The sequence below is a fragment of the Musa acuminata genome, chromosome BXJ3-3 (assembly GCF_036884655.1).
Source record: "Musa acuminata AAA Group cultivar baxijiao chromosome BXJ3-3, Cavendish_Baxijiao_AAA, whole genome shotgun sequence".
NCBI classification, from domain to species: Eukaryota; Viridiplantae; Streptophyta; class Magnoliopsida; order Zingiberales; family Musaceae; genus Musa; species Musa acuminata.
In genome coordinates, this window is record NC_088351.1 from 32,136,544 (window position 1) to 32,157,812 (window position 21,269).

Here is a 21,269-nt window from a genome sequence, read left to right on the forward strand (position 1 = left end):
GCCATCATAACCAGTAAGCCAACCAGTCGAATGCCATCAGAATAAGCCAACAAACCTATCTACAATTTTAAGTCAACTTCACATCAGCACTCGAATATCATAAGAATGTTCTTAGCTTCCCCGATCATGAAGTTGACTTAAAATTGTAGATAAATAGGTTTATTGATTGTATAAAACTACATTATTGTTGTGGACAGTGAGCTGAAAATAACAAAAGATTGGTTCTAAAAACGAGATATGCATTTGCGTTTATAAGTATCAACGGGGATTAAGTGAGTTTACTCGAAAACTAAGAAGGCTCGACTAACCAACCAGCCCTTGGTAGAGAATCAAACGGCCACAGATTAGTTCTTTAAAATTGCGAAGTAGGGGCAACATTTAAATCAAGCTTTGATAGGGTGCGCTGGGTTGCATGCGGTAGTGCAACGCATGGGCGACGCGCGAGAGCCCCGGCAGCAAGCTACCGTGGTGGGCCCTCTCCCACAATAAATTAATTTAATATCATAATGGATCGATGACCCACGTATCAGATATTAAACTGATAAGAACAGATACTACACTTGATCTTAGCCAAAAGGCCGAGAAAGGTATGATTTGAAATGGAGACATCGACCTCTTTTATAGTCTCCTCTCTTGCATGTTGCTCCGCTCCTAGCAATGTGGGACTAAAGATGCGCCTGCATTTAGGCTCGTGATGACAGCACAATATCAAGAAAACACCACTAAAATCAGTTCAAAATTCCACTCGAAATATTATAATTATATATGAGCTAAACAGTCTAAAAAGTATGACTTCTTTGTGTGGTAAAGCCATCATAACCAGTCGAATGCCATCAGAATAAGCCAACAAAACCTACCAAGTCAGCACTCGAATATCATAAGAATGTTCTTAGCTTCCCCGATCGTGAAGTTCACTTAAAATTGTAGATAAATAGGTTTATTGATTGTATAAAACTACATTATTGTTGTGGACAGTGAGCTGAAAATAACAAAAGGTTGGTTCTAAAAACGAGAAATGCATTTGCGTTTGTAAGTATCAATGGGGATTAAGAGAGTTTACTCGAAATCTAAGAAGGCTTAGACTAACCAACCAGCCCTTGGTAGAGAATCAGACGGCCGCAGATTAATTCTTTAAAATTGCAAAGTAGGACAACATTTACATCAAGCTTTGATAGGGTGCGTCGGGCCCGTGCGGTAGTGCAACGCATGGGCGACGCGCGAGAGCCACGACAGCAAGCTACCGCGGTAGGCCCTCTCTCATAATAAATTAATTTAATATCATAGTGGATCAATGACCCACGTATCAGATATTAAACTGATAAGAACAGATACTACACTTGATCTTAGCCAAAAGGCCGAGAAAGGTATGATTTGAAATGAAGACATCGACCTTTTTTATAGTCTCCTCTCTTGCATGTCGCTCCGCTCCTAGCAATGTGGGACTAAAGATGCGCCTGCGGCTCGTGATGACAGCACAACATCAAGAAAACACGACTTCTTTGTGTGGTAAAGCCATCATAACCAGTCGAATGCCATCAGAATAAGCCAACCAGTCGAATGGCATCAGAATAAGCCAACCAGTCGAATGCCATCAGAATAAGCCAACAAACCTATCTACAATTTTAAGTCAACTTCACACAAACCTATCTACAATTTTAAGTCAACTTCACATCAGCACTCGAATATCATAAGAATGTTCTTAGCTTCCCCGATCGTGAAGTTGACTTAAAATTGTAGATAAATAGGTTTATTGATTGTATAAAACTACATTATTGTTGTGGACAGTGAGCTGAAAATAACAAAAGATTGGTTCTAAAAATGAGATATGCATTTGCGTTTATAAGTATCAACGGGGATTAAGTGAGTTTACTCGAAAACAAAGAAGGCTTGACTAACCAACCACCCCTTGGTAGAGAATCAGACGGCCACAGATTAGTTCTTTAAAATTGCGAAGTAGGGGCAACATTTAAATCAAGCTTTGATAGGGTGCGCTGGGTTGCATGCGGTAGTGCAACGCATGGGCGACGCGCGAGAGCCCCGGCAGCAAGCTACCGTGGTGGGCCCTCTCCCACAATAAATTAATTTAATATCATAATGGATCGATGACCCACGTATCAGATATTAAACTGATAAGAACAGATACTACACTTGATCTTAGCCAAAAGGCCGAGAAAGGTATGATTTGAAATGGAGACATCGACCTCTTTTATAGTCTCCTCTCTTGCATGTTGCTCCGCTCCTAGCAATGTGGGACTAAAGATGCGCCTGCATTTAGGCTCGTGATGACAGCACAATATCAAGAAAACACCACTAAAATCAGTTCAAAATTCCACTCGAAATATTATAATTATATATGAGCTAAACAGTCTAAAAAGTATGACTTCTTTGTGTGGTAAAGCCATCATAACCAGTCGAATGCCATCAGAATAAGCCAACAAAACCTACCAAGTCAGCACTCGAATATCATAAGAATGTTCTTAGCTTCCCCGATCGTGAAGTTCACTTAAAATTGTAGATAAATAGGTTTATTGATTGTATAAAACTACATTATTGTTGTGGACAGTGAGCTGAAAATAACAAAAGGTTGGTTCTAAAAATGAGAAATGCATTTGCGTTTGTAAGTATCAATGGGGATTAAGAGAGTTTACTCGAAATCTAAGAAGGCTTAGACTAACCAACCAGCCCTTGGTAGAGAATCAGACGGCCGCAGATTAATTCTTTAAAATTGCAAAGTAGGACAACATTTACATCAAGCTTTGATAGGGTGCGTCGGGCCCGTGCGGTAGTGCAACGCATGGGCGACGCGCGAGAGCCACGGCAGCAAGCTACCGCGGTAGGCCCTCTCCCACAATAAATTAATTTAATATCATAGTGGATCAATGACCCACGTATCAGATATTAAACTGATAAGAACAGATACTACACTTGATCTTAGCCAAAAGGCCGAGAAAGGTATGATTTGAAATGAAGACATCGACCTTTTTTATAGTCTCCTCTCTTGCATGTCGCTCCGCTCCTAGCAATGTGGGACTAAAGATGCGCCTGCGGCTCCAGTCGAATGCCATCAGAATAAGCCAACCAATCGAATGCCATCAGAATAAGCCAACAAACCTATCTACAATTTTAAGTCAACTTCACACAAACCTATCTACAATTTTAAGTCAACTTCACATCAGCACTCGAATATCATAAGAATGTTCTTAGCTTCCCCGATCGTGAAGTTGACTTAAAATTGTAGATAAATAGGTTTATTGATTGTATAAAACTACATTATTGTTGTGGACAGTGAGCTGAAAATAACAAAAGATTGGTTCTAAAAATGAGATATGCATTTGCGTTTATAAGTATCAACGGGGATTAAGTGAGTTTACTCGAAAACTAAGAAGGCTTGACTAACCAACCAGCCCTTGGTAGAGAATCGGACGGCCACAGATTAGTTCTTTAAAATTGCGAAGTAGGGGCAACATTTAAATCAAGCTTTGATAGGGTGCGCTGGGTTGCATGCGGTAGTGCAACGCATGGGCGACGCGCGAGAGCCCCGGCAGCAAGCTACCGTGGTGGGCCCTCTCCCACAATAAATTAATTTAATATCATAATGGATCGATGACCCACGTATCAGATATTAAACTGATAAGAACAGATACTACACTTGATCTTAGCCAAAAGGCCGAGAAAGGTATGATTTGAAATGGAGACATCGACCTCTTTTATAGTCTCCTCTCTTGCATGTTGCTCCGCTACTAGCAATGTGGGACTAAAGATGCGCCTGCATTTAGGCTCGTGATGACAGCACAATATCAAGAAAACACCACTAAAATCAGTTCAAAATTCCACTCGAAATATTATAATTATATATGAGCTAAACAGTCTAAAAAGTATGACTTCTTTGTGTGGTAAAGCCATCATAACCAGTCGAATGCCATCAGAATAAGCCAACAAAACCTACCAAGTCAGCACTCGAATATCATAAGAATGTTCTTAGCTTCCCCGATCGTGAAGTTCACTTAAAATTGTAGATAAATAGGTTTATTGATTGTATAAAACTACATTATTGTTGTGGACAGTGAGCTGAAAATAACAAAAGATTGGTTCTAAAAACGAGATATGCATTTGCGTTTATAAGTATCAACGGGGATTAAGTGAGTTTACTCGAAAACTAAGAAGGCTCGACTAACCAACCAGCCCTTGGTAGAGAATCAGACGGCCACAGATTAGTTCTTTAAAATTGCGAAGTAGGGGCAACATTTAAATCAAGCTTTGATAGGGTGCGCTGGGTTGCATGCGGTAGTGCAACGCATGGGCGACGCGCGAGAGCCCCGGCAGCAAGCTACCGTGGTGGGCCCTCTCCCACAATAAATTAATTTAATATCATAATGGATCGATGACCCACGTATCAGATATTAAACTGATAAGAACAGATACTACACTTGATCTTAGCCAAAAGGCCGAGAAAGGTATGATTTGAAATGGAGACATCGACTTCTTTTATAGTCTCCTCTCTTGCAGGTTGCTCCGCTCCTAGCAATGTGGGACTAAAGATGCGCCTGCATTTAGGCTCGTGATGACATCACAATATCAAGAAAACACGTGTGGTAAAGCCATCATAACCAGTCGAATTGCCATCAGAATAAGCCAACAAAACCTACCAAGTCAGCACTCGAATATCATAAGAATGTTCTTAGCTTCCCCGATCGTGAAGTTCACTTAAAATTGTAGATAAATAGGTTTATTGATTGTATAAAACTACATTATTGTTGTGGACAGTGAGCTGAAAATAACAAAAGATTGGTTCTAAAAACGAGATATGCATTTGCGTTTATAAGTATCAACGGGGATTAAGTGAGTTTACTCGAAAACTAAGAAGGCTCGACTAACCAACCAGCCCTTGGTAGAGAATCAGACGGCCACAGATTAGTTCTTTAAAATTGCGAAGTAGGGGCAACATTTAAATCAAGCTTTGATAGGGTGCGCTGGGTTGCATGCGGTAGTGCAACGCATGGGCGACGCGCGAGAGCCCCGGCAGCAAGCTACCGTGGATCGATGACCCACGTATCAGATATTAAACTGATAAGAACAGATACTACACTTGATCTTAGCCAAAAGGCCGAGAAAGGTATGATTTGAAATGGAGACATCGACTTCTTTTATAGTCTCCTCTCTTGCAGGTTGCTCCGCTCCTAGCAATGTGGGACTAAAGATGCGCCTGCATTTAGGCTCGTGATGACATCACAATATCAAGAAAACACCACTAAAATCAGTTCAAAATTCCACTCGAAATATTATAATTATATATGAGCTAAACAGTCTAAAAAATATGACTTCTTTGTGTGGTAAAGCCATCATAACCAGTCGAATGCCATCAGAATAAGCCAACAAAACCTACCAAGTCAGCACTCGAATATCATAAGAATGTTCTTAGCTTCCCCGATCGTGAAGTTCACTTAAAATTATAGATAAATAAGTTTATTGATTGTATAAAACTACATTATTGTTGTGGACAGTGAGCTGAAAATAACAAAAGGTTGGTTCTAAAAACGAGAAATGCATTTGCGTTTGTAAGTATCAATGGGGATTAAGAGAGTTTACTCGAAATCTAAGAAGGCTTAGACTAACCAACCAGCCCTTGGTAGAGAATCAGACGGCCGCAGATTAATTCTTTAAAATTGCAAAGTAGGACAACATTTACATCAAGCTTTGATAGGGTGCGTCGGGCCCGTGCGGTAGTGCAACGCATGGGCGACGCGCGAGAGCCACGGCAGCAAGCTACCGCGGTGGGCCCTCTCCCACAATAAATTAATTTAATATCATATTGGATCAATGACCCATGTATCAGATATTAAACTGATAAGAACAGATACTACACTTGATCTTAGCCAAAAGGCCGAGAAAGGTATGATTTGAAATAAAGACATCGACCTTTTTTATAGTCTCCTCTCTTGCATGTCGCTCCGCTCCTAGCAATGTGGGACTAAAGATGCGCCTGCGGCTCGTGATGACAGCACAACATCAAGAAAACACGACTTCTTTGTGTGGTAAAGACATCATAACCAGTCGAATGCCATCAGAATAAGCCAACCAGTCGAATGCCATCAGAATAAGCCAACAAACCTATCTACAATTTTAAGTCAACTTCACATCAGCACTCGAATATCATAAGAAGCACTCGAATATCTTAAGAATGTTCTTAGCTTCCCCGATCGTGAAGTTGACTTAAAATTGTAGATAAATAGGTTTATTGATTGTATAAAACTACATTATTGTTGTGGACAGTGAGCTGAAAATAACAAAAGATTGGTTCTAAAAACGAGATATGCATTTGCGTTTATAAGTATCAACGGGGATTAAGAGAGTTTACTCGAAAACTAAGAAGGCTTAGACTAACCAACCAGCCCTTGGTAGAGAATCAGACGGCCACAGATTAGTTCTTTAAAATTGCGAAGTAGGGGCAACATTTAAATCAAACTTTGATAGGGTGCGCCGGGTTGCATGCGGTAGTGCAACGCATGGGCGACGCGCGAGAGCCCCGGCAGCAAGCTACCGTGGTGGGCCCTCTCCCATAATAAATTAATTTAATATCATAGTGGATCGATAATCCACGTATCAGATATTAAACTGATAAGAACAGATACTACACTTGATCTTAGCCAAAAGGCCGAGAAAGGTATCATTTGAAATGGAGACATCGAACTCTTTTATAGTCTCCTCTCTTGCATGTCGCTCCGCTCCTAGCAATGTGGGACTAAAGATGCGCCTGCATTTGGGCTCGTGATGACAGCACAATATCAAGAAAACACCACTAAAATCAGTTCAAAATTTCACTCGAAATATTAGAATTATATATGAGCTAAACAGTCTAAAAAGTATGACTTCTTTGTGTGGTAAAGCCATCATAACCAGTCGAATGTCATCAGAATAAGCCAACAAAACCTACCAAGTCAGCACTCGAATATCATAAGAATGTTCTTAGCTTCCCCGATCGTGAAGTTCACTTAAAATTGTAGATAAATAGGTTTATTGATTGTATAAAACTACATTATTGTTGTGGACAGTGAGCTGAAAATAACAAAAGATTGGTTCTAAAAACGAGATATGCATTTGCGTTTATAAGTATCAACGGGGATTAAGTGAGTTTACTCGAAAACTAAGAAGGCTCGACTAACCAACCAGCCCTTGGTAGAGAATCAGACGGCCACAGATTAGTTCTTTAAAATTGCGAAGTAGGGGCAACATTTAAATCAAGCTTTGATAGGGTGCGCTGGGTTGCATGCGGTAGTGCAACGCATGGGCGACGCGCGAGAGCCCCGGCAGCAAGCTACCGTGATGGGCCCTCTCCCACAATAAATTAATTTAATATCATAATGGATCGATGACCCACGTATCAGATATTAAACTGATAAGAACAGATACTACACTTGAACTTAGCCAAAAGGCCGAGAAAGGTATGATTTGAAATGGAGACATCGACTTCTTTTATAGTCTCCTCTCTTGCAGGTTGCTCCGCTCCTAGCAATGTGGGACTAAAGATGCGCCTGCATTTAGGCTCGTGATGACATCACAATATCAAGAAAACACCACTAAAATCAGTTCAAAATTCCACTCGAAATATTATAATTATATATGAGCTAAACAGTCTAAAAAGTATGACTTCTTTGTGTGGTAAAGCCATCATAACCAGTCGAATTGCCATCAGAATAAGCCAACAAAACCTACCAAGTCAGCACTCGAATATCATAAGAATGTTCTTAGCTTCCCCGATCGTGAAGTTCACTTAAAATTGTAGATAAATAGGTTTATTGATTGTATAAAACTACATTATTGTTGTGGACAGTGAGCTGAAAATAACAAAAGATTGGTTCTAAAAACGAGATATGCATTTGCGTTTATAAGTATCAACGGGGATTAAGTGAGTTTACTCGAAAACTAAGAAGGCTCGACTAACCAACCAGCCCTTGGTAGAGAATCAGACGGCCACAGATTAGTTCTTTAAAATTGCGAAGTAGGGGCAACATTTAAATCAAGCTTTGATAGGGTGCGCTGGGTTGCATGCGGTAGTGCAACGCATGGGCGACGCGCGAGAGCCCCGGCAGCAAGCTACCGTGGTGGGCCCTCTCCCACAATAAATTAATTTAATATCATAATGGATCGATGACCCACGTATCAGATATTAAACTGATAAGAACAGATACTACACTTGATCTTAGCCAAAAGGCCGAGAAAGGTATGATTTGAAATGGAGACATCGACTTCTTTTATAGTCTCCTCTCTTGCAGGTTGCTCCGCTCCTAGCAATGTGGGACTAAAGATGCGCCTGCATTTAGGCTCGTGATGACATCACAATATCAAGAAAACACCACTAAAATCAGTTCAAAATTCCACTCGAAATATTATAATTATATATGAGCTAAACAGTCTAAAAAATATGACTTCTTTGTGTGGTAAAGCCATCATAACCAGTCGAATGCCATCAGAATAAGCCAACAAAACCTACCAAGTCAGCACTCGAATATCATAAGAATGTTCTTAGCTTCCCCGATCGTGAAGTTAACTTAAAATTGTAGATAAATAGGTTTATTGATTGTATAAAACTACATTATTGTTGTGGACAGTGAGCTGAAAATAACAAAAGATTGGTTCTAAAAACACGAGAAATGCATTTGCGTTTGTAAGTATCAAACAGGGACTGAGAGAGTTTACTCGTAAAGAACCTTTAGTGCACAAATTAACTTGATTAAACACAGTGCCAGGGAAAGCTATTTAGTTGTTGTAGCCTGTGGTATGGTATAGACAGAAAGTATCATCGGATCTTTCACTTGATCCACCAAGCCCAAACCACATAAAAGATTGAATCAGTTCTTCCGAGTTCAGAAGCTTATCCCCTCCATCAAGATTTCAACAATAAAGACATATGACAATTACTGTGACAACTCGGATGCTTCCAGCAACGACTACTGAAGAGGCAAAGCATCATCTAGGAAGCCTTACAGCACATCTTACTCTTTGGAATCTCTTGCGCTGGGCCAGGGATGATGATCTTCTTTGCAGGCAGCGTCGGTGCACTGTTGTTGCTCTGAGGGTCAGAGGTCAGGCTCTTCCTGTTGACGATGTTGAAAATCTCAGTCAGCACAGTCTGGAAGGCATTCTCCACATTGGTAGCATCTAGCGCTGATGTTTCCAGAAAGAAGAGGTTTTCTTTCTGAGCAAATTCCCGGGCATCTTCCATCGGTACAGCTCTCTGGTCCTCGAGATCAGTCTTGTTGCCAACTAACATGATCACAATGTTTTTGTCAGCATGGCTCCGCAGCTCCTCAAGCCACCGTGGAATGTGGTCAAAGCATTGACGTCTGGTGATATCGTAAACAATCAAGGCCCCAACTGCTCCTCTGTAGTATGCACTTGTGACAGCTCTATACCTGTACTAGGTAAAAATCATCAGCAACGATTCATCGCATCCGAAACAAGACGGCAAACACAAGTAGCACCAAATCATCAGGTAATAAGTGACACTATCGCAAGAATCATATAAGAAGTGAGTTCAGCAAGGTAACAAATAACTAACATAATAGCACAGACATAACGATAGCAGCTCACAAGTAAAATACGAATCAGTTAGCTAATCACTGTCTAAAAACATGGGTATCAATATGATCATCATACAGAATTCAACAAGCATTTGGAGCCTTCATTACGCTGCAAAGAAACATGTAGCTCAGATGCAGAATAAAGTAAATTTCATGCATCAAAACCTTTCTGTGAGGCGCACTTAACTGCCAACCTTTCATGCCTCGGAAAGAGGAGACGGAGAGAACACATAATTTTAATATATTCTCTAGAGTTTTACCAATCTATTCCAATAGAGATACTTTAAGCATCACTGCTGTGCCACATCCATCTTTTTCAATATAATATTAATGCCAACATATGTTTCCTATTAATGAAATTTATATGGTTCAACTCCATGAAAAGGCACAGTAACTATTAAATATATACAAAATTAGATCAAAAGAAATTCAAGTTGTACTGAAGCATGTATCTTGAATATAAATTTGTGCATCTAGCAACCAAACAGATTTCTGCAGCTGGTAGTATCATCTTATGTTTACATAGTTTTGATAAACAATGTGTATAGCTGCCTGACATATAAAGGTCGAATAACAGGTTAAGAAAATGTTGTTAGTATATCAGTAATTTTAGAAAAGGATGTAGACAAATTTTCATGTCAAATCCCATTTTGAAAGATAGTGATCGACGGTGATGTACAAAATTTCTCTTTCAATTTACTAGTTTCACACATGCCAGCTAACATAGTTCAGTGCCAAATTATGGTCCTACAGAACATTTATGGTTGCATAATTGTCCGACCATATGCCACCATATGGTTTATAACTGGTTAAGGATGAGTTTAATAGTACCTTAATATGATGGCTCGTTGATCTTCATTCATTTAGTCTGAAAAGATTATTACTATTGAAATCGGATTCACATAGCAATTTGCCACAAAGTCAAACATTAATAAGGTTAATATTTAACATCTAGTTTTGCAGACACAGCTAATTATAAGAAGGTCCTTTTTGGATGTCTAACACCAAGCACCAACACCTCATAGATGAGACAGCCAGTTGCAGTTCCATTTGAATAGTCTCAAAGTGATGAAATCTATAAATGGGAATGTCATCTGCTCTCAAAATTTCAGGAAATACACCTACAAGGTGATTTTTATGTCCAGAAAAATCATATCACTAGCTATGCCCTCAAGTTTTTCCTGGTGCCTCCCAAACTCCCTATCTAAGTCACTACTACCAAGAGGAAACACTTATGTCCAGTAAAAATTATCTCGCTAGAAGGAATACCACCACCCAGAGTTATAAACAGAACCTAAATATCTATGCTTTGCTACTTTGAACTGTGAGCAGAGTGATCGACTTCATATTACATGTCAATTAGAAAACATCAAACAAGATTGATAAGGATAAGTAAAGTAGTGAAATAATCTTCAATCATCTGCTCTGTTCAAAGCACGGGCAAAGCAAAGAGATCTAAAGCTCTAACCATCAGCTCTGTTTAGAGCATGATCAGTCCCTCAACCACCACCACAAATGCAATGAGCACAACCAATTAAAACACAAGCATTCATCTCCACCGACATTTCATCAGCTAAACTCACAGATAGATCAGATCAATAGAGTTAAACCAAGTCGAAGAAAAAGAAAGCATCCGCGCCTAAACCTGCCTTTCATATACTAAATAAGACGCTTAAGAATCAAGCATTAACACCAAAAAGCTAAATCACTACAACCCAACAAGAAATCGAATCACTCAAAGCAAAGTCACATAGATCAAAGCACTAAAGTCTGGAACCGATCAGATTCGTACAAGAACTCGTAGATCTAAAGAGCACAAGTAGAGGTTCGGAGCGAAAGAGGGTAAGTGCTTGGGGGGAGCAAAGGTGGCACCTCTCTTGGCCGGCGGTGTCCCAGATCTGGGCCTTGACGCTCTTGTGCTGGATGACGAGGGTTCGCGTCTGGAACTCCACTCCGATGGTGGCCTTGGAGTCGAGGCTAAACTCGTTCCGCGCGAACCGCGCCAGGATCTGCGATTTCCCCACCGCCGAGTCCCCGATCAGCACCACCTTGAACACATAGTCGATCTTGTCACTGCCTCCGCCCGCCATTCCCGCCAATGCTCCACCACCACCGACGCCGCGCTCGACCTGCTCTCTTCCGTTCCGGTAGAAGAGTAGAGCACCCGGTCAGCTCACACGGTTGCGTCCGACGCCAGGCAGGACAAGGGTCAAAAGTCAGTATACTTTTTGTCGAGTCCGCTCACCATCTGTGAGCGAGCAGCTAAGCACCTCCCCGATCGAGAGCAACACTTTACCTACCATTTATGTTGTTACCGGAACAACTACCTACCGAATTATTCGGCTTTTGCAAGCGGGGCCGACCATCAGTCTCGATACTTGGTACAACATTGTGTAAGATTGATGGGTAGGTTAAGCAATTTGGACATGCTATCACAATCCTGTCCGCCCGCCGTTCTCGAGACACGGAAATAAGTGGTCGGAGATGGAGTTCATCAGCCACTGTGCGGGCGACCGCATATTATTTTCATGTACGCAATACGCCTGAATTAAAACAACAATATTTTTTAAAGATAATTAACCCTGAATTGCAAAAGAAAAAAACATTAAGATTTTTTTTTCTCTTCGTGTAAATAAAACATGATGTGTTAACACCAAATATATGAGCTATAAGAAATTATAATATTCATGTCAATTAAACAAATAACAATATATTTACGGAAAAAACCATAGTTATGTAGGAAAATAATTTCAGTGATCAGAATTGATGTGATTAAAAATAGCCCTATGTATCAACTAAAATATAACGTGGAATTATAAATTTGGTTTTAAATTTTGAATCAGCCATTCAATCATCCATAATTTTTTTTGGTATCATAAAATATTTTTATTTTCTCACGAAATTTTTAAATGACACTCGATCCACTATAGCATTCGATCTCATCACAATATTTGCAGTAGGAGATGAGAGGGTCGGATAGTGGTTATCGGGTGTGTACCTAATAAAAACTTCTCTAATGTTTAACTTAGTAAGAAGATTTTATTATGATGATAGCGTTATATATTTGGACGTTTCAATATGGTCTCGTAAGCATACATAGAGCATGTTTATAAAAAGAAAATTAATTCATAGAGCAATTTACGAAATCGTCTGAGGGGGCACATATGGAGCCATTTAGCATTACAATTATAAGTGATATGATATATTATGGTATCACCCATGTGGTAACAGTTAGCGGTCATATCAATACAAATGAAGAGGATCTAACGTGACATCTTGGGCTTAGACCGGATGATTACCTACTCTCGTGCTGTCCGACAATGTATAAGAAGACGTCGCATAACAAGAGCCACTCTAGAAAGTTTAGAACGATGCTATGCGACACAAATCCATGCAGCTCGGTCGACGCTCGCACATGAATTATAAGTCGGCTGCCCCAATGAGTCGATCGTGTACGATCAATCTTCGTTTATAAGTATAAAAGTCGACCCCCTAATCGATGTTAGGGGGACCTTGAACACTTTAACTTTACTTAATCTCACTCAACACTGACTTAACTTTTGGAGGAACAAAATCAGAAAACCTCCTCCTCTCTGGCCTTTGTGCAGGGATTTGGAGGAGAAGAAAAAGTAACTTGTCGAGGGAGAGACCATACTCGGGATAGTGTTTCGACCCAACCCAACGTGACGTCATTGTTTCTCAGCCAGAGCCTTCATATGGCGACCATTTGCACTTAAGATCGGATCAAACCATACTGACATCTTGATCACGACATAAAGGATCCCCACAATATGTTAGTTGATTGAGCCTGGACTCATTTGTCGTGAAGACAATGTATCGATGGCATCCCATTCATGTTATTGATGCTGCCCAATGTATCATATATAAGAATCTAATTATATTATAACTAGTTAAGAATTTATTTATATTAAACCCAGTTAATCCTATGACACGTGTCACATGCAACCACCAAACATTTTATTACAAAACATAAAACGGAGAAGAGAAGGAAAAAAAAACTTGGTGAATTTAACTCATTAATATTTTCATCAACTATTGTTGCTCTTCATATATATATTCCAAAAAATAGAGAAAGCATTCTTACTGTCATGTTAGGAGGACCTGCAAAGAGAAAATGCTATTATCACGTTTTATTTTAGTTATCTGTCTGTATTTTGTGTGTGTAGACTAAAGACAAAACTCGAGTATTAATAACTTTAAAAGAAAATTAATTGAGAAAAAAAATTGCCTGTTCTCTCTCATCCGTGTAAGTATTTTTGTTTGTTTAAGATACGTAAATTTTCGCTACCCAAAAATGTGATTTATTAACCTAATAAGTTTTATCGCTAACTTCGCATTATGTTGCCATAAAGAGAGATAAAAAAGATATATATTCCCATCAAGTAACGGCCGACACAGAAGAGTTCGTAACAGCGGTAGATGCGTCCGAGAATTGTAGCGGCCGTCATCATGACATCATTCTAAAAGCATAAAGTTTGTATGCGGGAGGGTAAACTGCGCATAAGAGGGCGATGGAGCCGTCAGAAACATGAGCGAGCCGCGCAGCGTAGGGGGCGAGACGATGGACGAGGAGGAGCACGAGGTTTACGGAGGAGAGATCCCCGACGAGGCCGACATGGACGCCGACGTCGACATGGCCCTCCCCAACGAGAACGCCGCCAAGGTAATTCTCTTTCCGGTCACCCCTTTCCCTTCTAGGAACCCGCGGAACCCTAACCCTAAATTCTTAACCCTGTCGGTTCGGATCAGTTGCAGGAGCTGGACGAGATGAAAAGGCGACTCAAGGAGATGGAGGATGAGGCTGCTGCCCTCCGCGAGATACAAGCGAAGGTCGAGAAAGAGATGGGCGCCGTCCAAGGTCCGATCTCCTCTTCCCCCTTCTCCATCTCTATGGTCTCATCCCGTTCTCCTTGATATGGTGAACCGACGCTTCTGATTTGTCTTTTTAGTTATGAGATGTTTGATCGATATCATTCTAGAGCGTGATCGGTGCATCAGTGTATGAAAATGCTATTATGTTGCAGGGAAGTGTTCTGAGAAGATGTCGGTGACGTTTTGGTACGTCTAAGTTAGTAACATGAGGTTGATGAGTTTGGTCATGAGTGGTCAAAGGGGATCCTCAGTAACTGTACTAAGAGCGAGTTTTTATATATGATGTAGAGGGATAGCTCTTAATCGCGTCTCTCAGCCTATATTTGTCCTTTTGTTAACATAGATGGCAATAGAGGATGCAGCCCACAACTGTCTGCTTTGGACTGTGTCCACACGGATAGACCGGTGGGGGGTAATTTTTGTCTCTTTCTTCCAGTTTGGATCTCACGTGATGGTGATTGATCGACGATATCTTTCATATCAGAAAGTTATGAGATGGGGGTTGGAGTTTCATTAGTTCTTTAGTTGAGCCATAGGGTTTTGACCCATCTCCCTTGATCGATGATTTGGTGCTTCTGGTTTGTTGATTTAGTTGTGGGATGCTCTCTTGATGTTATTATCAAGCGTAATTGATGCATCAAGATGGGAATTCAATGTCCATGATGGAATCTCATTTGTTTTACTGTACCTATTAGTTTACAACTTGCCTATGAAAATTCATGCACAGTCCATTTAGTATAATAGTTGCAAATATCGTGGCAAATGATTTGATTTCGAGGTTTAGTGTGTTGTGAATTAATTCCTTAAGTTTAGTATACTATGGTTACTCGTGGCGAACAATTTCTTGGTCCACTTTTCGTGCATAATATTGAGATTCATATCACATTGAACCTAATGCCTAAGCCAAGTTATAAAAGCAAGCGCAATAAGCATTTATACCAATTCACTTCATCCTCTACTTCCTTACCTGAACTATTCAGGACATCACATTGGTAGTGTGACAGCGTCACAGCGCAGACGATGTTGATACTGATTAGCAGTTTGTTTGTTTATTGTATTGTTGTGCTGGGTTTTGCAAATTGACATTGCTTTCATTGTTTCCAGTAAGTTTGATATTAAAAACTTTATGCATGGGTATAATGAAAAGGCATTCTGAGTTATTTCCTCTTTATAATAGTTCCATCATGTATTTATTAATCTTCATTCTGGAATATGTGTAGAATCTTCTAGTGCTGCAGCAACTCAAGCAAGCAAGGAGGAGGTTGATGCACGCTCAGTATTTGTTGGCAATGTGAGTTGCATAATTTCACTATTTTGTGGTTCTGTTGAACTAATATGTACTCATGCATCTCTCCTAGAATGGTTATGAATGCAATCTCGTGTGTTGTGTTCCTTTTTATTTTGCGTATTTGTCCATTGTTGACTTCATTAATACATGTTATGGATTTTGTGGCACCTTTTGATGCTTTAGTTAGGCTCTAGAGCCTTATCCACCTCACATATTTTTAAACCTGACCCGAGTTTGGCAAAACCGAAACCGGTCAACGGTTCTGAATCGGAATCAGGATTGGGCGGTTTGGTTCACCTCTTTGAACCAGATCCCACAATTCCAGATCGGTTTCGAATTTGGGTGAAGAAAAAGGGAAATAGTCACATGACGCAGCGAGAGTCAATGGTCAATTTGACCATTGCAATGATGATCAAAAGACTATTCTGCCCCTTCCAATGGCTTAATAAAAGGTTAGTTGAAATGACATTTTGGGGAATTAAAATTATAAAATTTGAATTTTTAAAGGATTGTTTTGTCCTTTCTAACAACTAAATAATGACTAAGAAATTATGAAAAATCTATAAATATCCTCCTCTATTTCATTCTTCTGTATACCAAATTAATACCAATCTCTTTACTCTCTAGTGCTCTCTAATTGCAATAACAATCTCTCTAATGCTCTCTAATTGCAATATGACAATCTCTCTATTGTGCTTTAATTGCAATAGCAATCTCTTTAGTGCTCTCTAATCGCAATATGGTAAGTGAAAGTTCAATGCCTCCCAACTTTAACAAGCACCCAGCCATGGTACGAATTTAAGGAAGTCAACATTTCCGCATAGAGAAAGAAGATATGACAAAGATCCATTTCAAGAAATAAGAAATTTTGATGGTTCATTTCCAGAAATTTATAACTATTGCTCTCAAAGTATTAAATTAAAGAAGGATGTGAATATGAGACGTTTTGGAAGCACATTGACAAATTCCAATGTCAAATTGTCAAATACACAATTATTTTTTAAAATCCAAAATTTGCATTATGTTTTTAAATTTCTCAAAATGCTTCAATTAATTGTTTATTAAGTTGTTGGATGAGGCATAATGGTGTTTTTACCATTATTGCAACGGTAAAGATGGCTGTTGGATCTGTATTTCCTTTTCTTTCACCTGGTTCGGAACTGTGGAGCCATCTAAACATTTCCTGTTTTGGTTTCCATTGGTTTGGGTTCAAACCGATTGATGTCTGGTCTAATCTCAAGGCCACTAGTTATTGGCCATTTTAATTTGGGGACAATATTAAGGGAAAATTAAGCAAACTTTTGAAGTAAATTACACATAGTCTCCAGTATTGAATTGGGTTGGCCTCACTCATGATTTAAATAATATAAGGTGGCTGGTGTATTGGTAATGCTTTGAGTATTTGCAATTTGTCAGTGCATTATGTTTAATCACAGATGAGATATTTTGAGGCATAAATGTTCGAAAGCTTATTATAGATATAATGACTACCATCTAAATCTAAATTTTCAGCAATCAAAGATACACTATTCCAATGCCCCTTAGGCAGTTGATAATCTAAAACACTATCGAAAGTAAGATAAATAAATCACAATCTAAATATCTTCTGAGAATGGATAACTGTCTGATGTCTGCCTTTGAGGTAGGTTCCTTTCTCGTGGAGCTGCTGATCACTTGAAAATGTCAATTTGGTGTTCAATTTTGACTCCACAGATTTATCCCAAGCAAATAATATTAATTAAAATATAATGTATATTGTCATAAGATAAATTAATGCTTCAGTGGTTTCTGTCATACCAACTCTATATACATGACGTTTTGGCTTGTGACACAAGGTGGCTTTTGAAAGGTTGTCGACAGTCATTGTGGTTGCTGTAGTTCCTTTTTGTACATGGACCTAGAATATGTTAGAAATCTTGGATGATTTCTTAAACTGTTCTGGTATTCATGGCATTCTAGATATTGATGTTTGCTCCTATGCAACCAATGGGTATACATCAGATTTCGGAATTTTCTTGATGTGATTCATGTATTTCTTTTGCTTCCATTCTGGCCAAGTTGAATATATTTATATTTAATCTTTGATACTGTGTTATACTTTGAATGTGATAGTATTTTTGTCAGTTTATTTTTTCTTTACTTTCAAATTTAGACTCAAAAGTTGGTTGAAGGAAATATCTTTCAATGCTTTGATCGTTTGTGGTCTTCTTTTTCTAATAGTTTGAGTTGTGTCTGTTGCTTTTTCTTCCTTATTTTGGGTTTATCTTTTGATGAAATTATCTAACAATGATGGCCGCAGGTACACTCTTCAGTATTATGAGGTCTCTGTTTACCCACGATAATGGGGTGTCAGGAAGCTCTGACTTGCAATGAGTTTGTAGTTGAAATAAAAGAGGAAAATTTCTTTATGTTATAACTAAGATTCAAGAGACAAAAAAAAGTGTGATCAAAATAGCATGGGAGAGAAGTGGTCTATGATGTTATAACTAAGATAGTAGACACGAGAAAAAAAAAGTAAAGTTTAGTCAAAAGAGCATGGGAGAGGTTAAAAAAAGTGGAAGAAGGAAAAAAGTAAAGAAAAAAATATAGTGGAGAATGCTTGATTTATGCATCTCTGTAGATCTTATGTGCAAAAAAAACAAGAAAGAAAAGGTGTAGATATAGTTATTTAACTTGAAGAACGAAATCTGACAGAAAGAATTGAAGGAGTTGATGGTTTGAAGTTAGACAATGGGACAGGTGGTGTGAAGTCCATTGTGCTATCAGCATAATGAAACTCCAGGGACACCAGCAACTAGAGATGCTGAAGACTGCCTATACTTGGTGTCGGAGTTGGAGAGCATTGGATTATATTGTTGCTTAGCATTCTTTGGTGAGGGGTCCTTGATCTCTTGTTTGTGGTCTTATCATCTACTTCTGTCCATATCCTGTGAGCTTTGGATTGTTTTTTTGCATAGCATTTGTTGTGATACAACTTTGACCTTTTGCTTGTGACCTTGTCTTCTACCATTCCTGTCCAAATCGTGTCAACGCATTTTTTGGTTGTTTGATAAAACAACCCTTTTGAAGTTGAACTTATAATTCACTGAGTCATTTGGACCTTTATGTATCGGAGAAATTATTTCTTTTTTCAAAGGGTACAAATTGGATTTGCATCAGATACTGAGGTTGAGAATTAGGGAGCTGAATATTCGTTATGTTCTTCTTAATGTCCAATTAATCATTATTATGGAAGTTCATAATTTTTGGCAGCCAAATGACTCTTAGCAATTTTTTATTTGAAAGATTAGATGCTGAAATCTCCCTTTTTGTCTTTTGTGTTGCAGATTCATTTTCTTGACCTTAGACTTCATTAGTATAAAATGATTTTCCTGTTTTGTTCTTGATTACCAGCTTGCATGCAATAACCAATTAAATATTGTCTTCTTTGATCTTGTAAGCTAATGTCATTCCTGTCTTATGTTTTTCCATGAGCAACAATATGCATTCTCTGAAATAATTGTGGAAATATGGTAAGTTAAAGTCATTTTCGAAGATATCAGCAAATCTTGGCCATTTTAACTTTAAATCTACTGATCTATTGGGTGAGATGGTATATAGCCCAACTTAGGCATGCAAAAAGTGATATGACAAATGGCTTGAACAAAAATTGTGTAAAATGCCCAAAGAAGTTTAAATGGGCACATTGAAACAATTCTTTGATGCTGTATTATTATATTGGGACTATCTTAATTAATGCTCTTATTTTTCATGTACCAGCAGAAAGTACTCGATTAATTTAAAGGTGTAATTGTGTGATCATGAGAGGTGAGCAATTTTAAAAAAATATTTTCTTTTTCAATTAAGTTGGGATGACCTTTTGAATAAAAAAAATGATCAATAATATTGAGGTATATTGTATCCTACGTAGATTGATAAATTTTTCAAAATATTGTTGTGCCATATCGATTGGGAAGTAACCTATTTTTGAACATTCATATTGGAGAACATGGGTGAAGTGAGACTTTTAACAACCTTTATAGCTCACAATGCCTTCGCCTAAATCCTGCTGGCATTAACATTCCTCTATTGGTTGAGGTTTGGGATCATCAAGAAGTTGTATGTATCTAGTTATAATTACTTTTATTGTGGAAAAGAGGCTTTCACGATGAGTAATTTTTGAAGGATGAATTTTGTAATTACACCCTTTTAAGGTTGTTCAAGTTGGATAAATTATGATAACACAGTATTTTGTATTTTTGTGATCCTGACAAGTGTGATTTAGTCTGATGTCTGTTATTTTGTAAGTTTCTTGTTCCCCTCTTCTTTAGAAGCAAGAAGTCTCATCTCTGCTTTGACATAGTGGTTGTTTATTGGCGTGTGTATTGTTGGTATGCCTTAGGTTCTCTTAACTATATGCATGCTCCTAGTAACTTTATTGTAGCAGCTTGATTAAGCATGACCTGATGCCTTATTATTTGCCTGCACATACCAATTGTGTCTATGAATCAATAGGTGGATTATGCTTGTACACCTGAAGAAGTCCAGCAGCATTTCCAGTCATGTGGAACAGTCAACAGGGTCACTATTCTGACAGACAAATTTGGTCAGCCAAAGGGTTTTGCTTACGTTGAATTCGTGGAAGTTGAGGCTGTTCAGGAGGCTCTTCAGTTGAACGAATCCGAACTACATGGGCGTCAAATAAAAGTTTGTTTAGTCTTGATCTCATGTTTTTAACTACTACTTTCGAACCATTGGAATTTGGAAATAAAAATATTTCAGTTTTTTTAATGAAAGGGATGCCTCATTGCAGGTAGCGGCTAAACGTACCAATGTCCCTGGAATGAAGCAGTTCCGTCCAAGGCGGTTCAATTCATATGCAGGATCTCCATATAGGAGGCCATTCATGCCACCATACTTTGCTTCCCCATATGGCTATGGGTTAGTATATATATGTATATTTTTTTACTGGCCTTGCAGTATTGTTGTGACACAAGTTATTTCACAGAGAATGGCATTGACAAACTCTTAAAATGTCTCTGCAGGAAGAGCCCCAGATTCAGAAGGCCAATGCGCTATAGGCCTTATTTATGATTAGCTGATAAGAGACCCTTGTTAGCCTTTAAGTTTGTGTACCAAACTTTACTGAACTGGTGTGATATCTTGCCAGTACTTGTATGACATTTTATGATCAAAGTGTTCCTAACAAAGACATTGAAAAGAAGTTTGGACCATGTAATTTTTTGCTTGCTAATTTCTGTACTTGGGTCAGTCTTGCCACCATCGATGTGTGAGACCATTGTTTTTGGTTTTTCCTTTTACTTGTGTTGCTTGCTTTGTCTTTCATGCTTGCTGGACAATTCGCATTAAGATTGGTAACTTGCAGCTTCTTTTAATTCTATATATGTGAAATCCTCGCATGGTGGCTCTGTTCATCTTTATTTGCTGCAGTAGCTTCCCGAGTTGATCAAGCTTGAAACGTACCCGGCCATCCACTGTCAGATCCCTTTCTTGACGGGTTGACTTTGAGA

The 21,269-nt window shown here is 38.8% G+C and overlaps 2 protein-coding genes, 10 non-coding genes and 1 pseudogene across 12 annotated transcripts; 1 reads left to right on the forward strand and 12 right to left on the reverse strand.

Annotated features, from left to right (window-relative positions):
* Window positions 1-393: 393 nt before the first annotated feature.
* LOC135634445 (U2 spliceosomal RNA) lies at window positions 394-591 on the reverse strand. The gene has a single exon (XR_010495362.1). It is a non-coding gene; the product is annotated as a U2 spliceosomal RNA (small nuclear RNA).
* A 580-nt stretch (window positions 592-1,171) lies between these two features.
* On the reverse strand, window positions 1,172-1,368 carry LOC135634438 (U2 spliceosomal RNA). Its single transcript, XR_010495355.1, has one exon. It is a non-coding gene; the product is annotated as a U2 spliceosomal RNA (small nuclear RNA).
* A 613-nt stretch (window positions 1,369-1,981) lies between these two features.
* Window positions 1,982-2,179, reverse strand: LOC135634446 (U2 spliceosomal RNA). The gene has a single exon (XR_010495363.1). It is a non-coding gene; the product is annotated as a U2 spliceosomal RNA (small nuclear RNA).
* A 580-nt stretch (window positions 2,180-2,759) lies between these two features.
* LOC135634434 (U2 spliceosomal RNA) lies at window positions 2,760-2,956 on the reverse strand. The gene has a single exon (XR_010495351.1). It is a non-coding gene; the product is annotated as a U2 spliceosomal RNA (small nuclear RNA).
* Window positions 2,957-3,482: 526 nt separating this feature from the next.
* LOC135634447 (U2 spliceosomal RNA) lies at window positions 3,483-3,680 on the reverse strand. Its single transcript, XR_010495364.1, has one exon. It is a non-coding gene; the product is annotated as a U2 spliceosomal RNA (small nuclear RNA).
* Window positions 3,681-4,260: 580 nt separating this feature from the next.
* LOC135634449 (U2 spliceosomal RNA) lies at window positions 4,261-4,458 on the reverse strand. The gene has a single exon (XR_010495366.1). It is a non-coding gene; the product is annotated as a U2 spliceosomal RNA (small nuclear RNA).
* Window positions 4,459-4,960: 502 nt separating this feature from the next.
* Window positions 4,961-5,117, reverse strand: LOC135634457 (U2 spliceosomal RNA; annotated as a pseudogene).
* A 580-nt stretch (window positions 5,118-5,697) lies between these two features.
* On the reverse strand, window positions 5,698-5,894 carry LOC135634443 (U2 spliceosomal RNA). Its single transcript, XR_010495360.1, has one exon. It is a non-coding gene; the product is annotated as a U2 spliceosomal RNA (small nuclear RNA).
* Window positions 5,895-6,467: 573 nt separating this feature from the next.
* Window positions 6,468-6,665, reverse strand: LOC135634436 (U2 spliceosomal RNA). Its single transcript, XR_010495353.1, has one exon. It is a non-coding gene; the product is annotated as a U2 spliceosomal RNA (small nuclear RNA).
* Window positions 6,666-7,245: 580 nt separating this feature from the next.
* Window positions 7,246-7,443, reverse strand: LOC135634451 (U2 spliceosomal RNA). The gene has a single exon (XR_010495368.1). It is a non-coding gene; the product is annotated as a U2 spliceosomal RNA (small nuclear RNA).
* A 581-nt stretch (window positions 7,444-8,024) lies between these two features.
* Window positions 8,025-8,222, reverse strand: LOC135634450 (U2 spliceosomal RNA). Its single transcript, XR_010495367.1, has one exon. It is a non-coding gene; the product is annotated as a U2 spliceosomal RNA (small nuclear RNA).
* A 559-nt stretch (window positions 8,223-8,781) lies between these two features.
* On the reverse strand, window positions 8,782-11,845 carry LOC135632334 (ras-related protein Rab11D-like). Its single transcript, XM_065140811.1, has 2 exons — window positions 11,451-11,845; window positions 8,782-9,410 (listed from the first exon to the last, which is right to left on the reverse strand). Exons 1-2 carry the CDS (start codon window positions 11,666-11,668, stop codon window positions 8,969-8,971), a joined length of 660 nt encoding a protein of 219 aa, XP_064996883.1. The 5' UTR covers window positions 11,669-11,845; the 3' UTR covers window positions 8,782-8,968.
* A 2,257-nt stretch (window positions 11,846-14,102) lies between these two features.
* On the forward strand, window positions 14,103-21,021 carry LOC135633843 (polyadenylate-binding protein 2-like). The gene is made up of 6 exons (XM_065143785.1): window positions 14,103-14,262; window positions 14,349-14,457; window positions 15,692-15,762; window positions 20,254-20,445; window positions 20,552-20,679; window positions 20,784-21,021. Exons 1-6 carry the CDS (start codon window positions 14,128-14,130, stop codon window positions 20,830-20,832), a joined length of 684 nt encoding a protein of 227 aa, XP_064999857.1. The 5' UTR covers window positions 14,103-14,127; the 3' UTR covers window positions 20,833-21,021.
* Window positions 21,022-21,269: the final 248 nt, after the last annotated feature.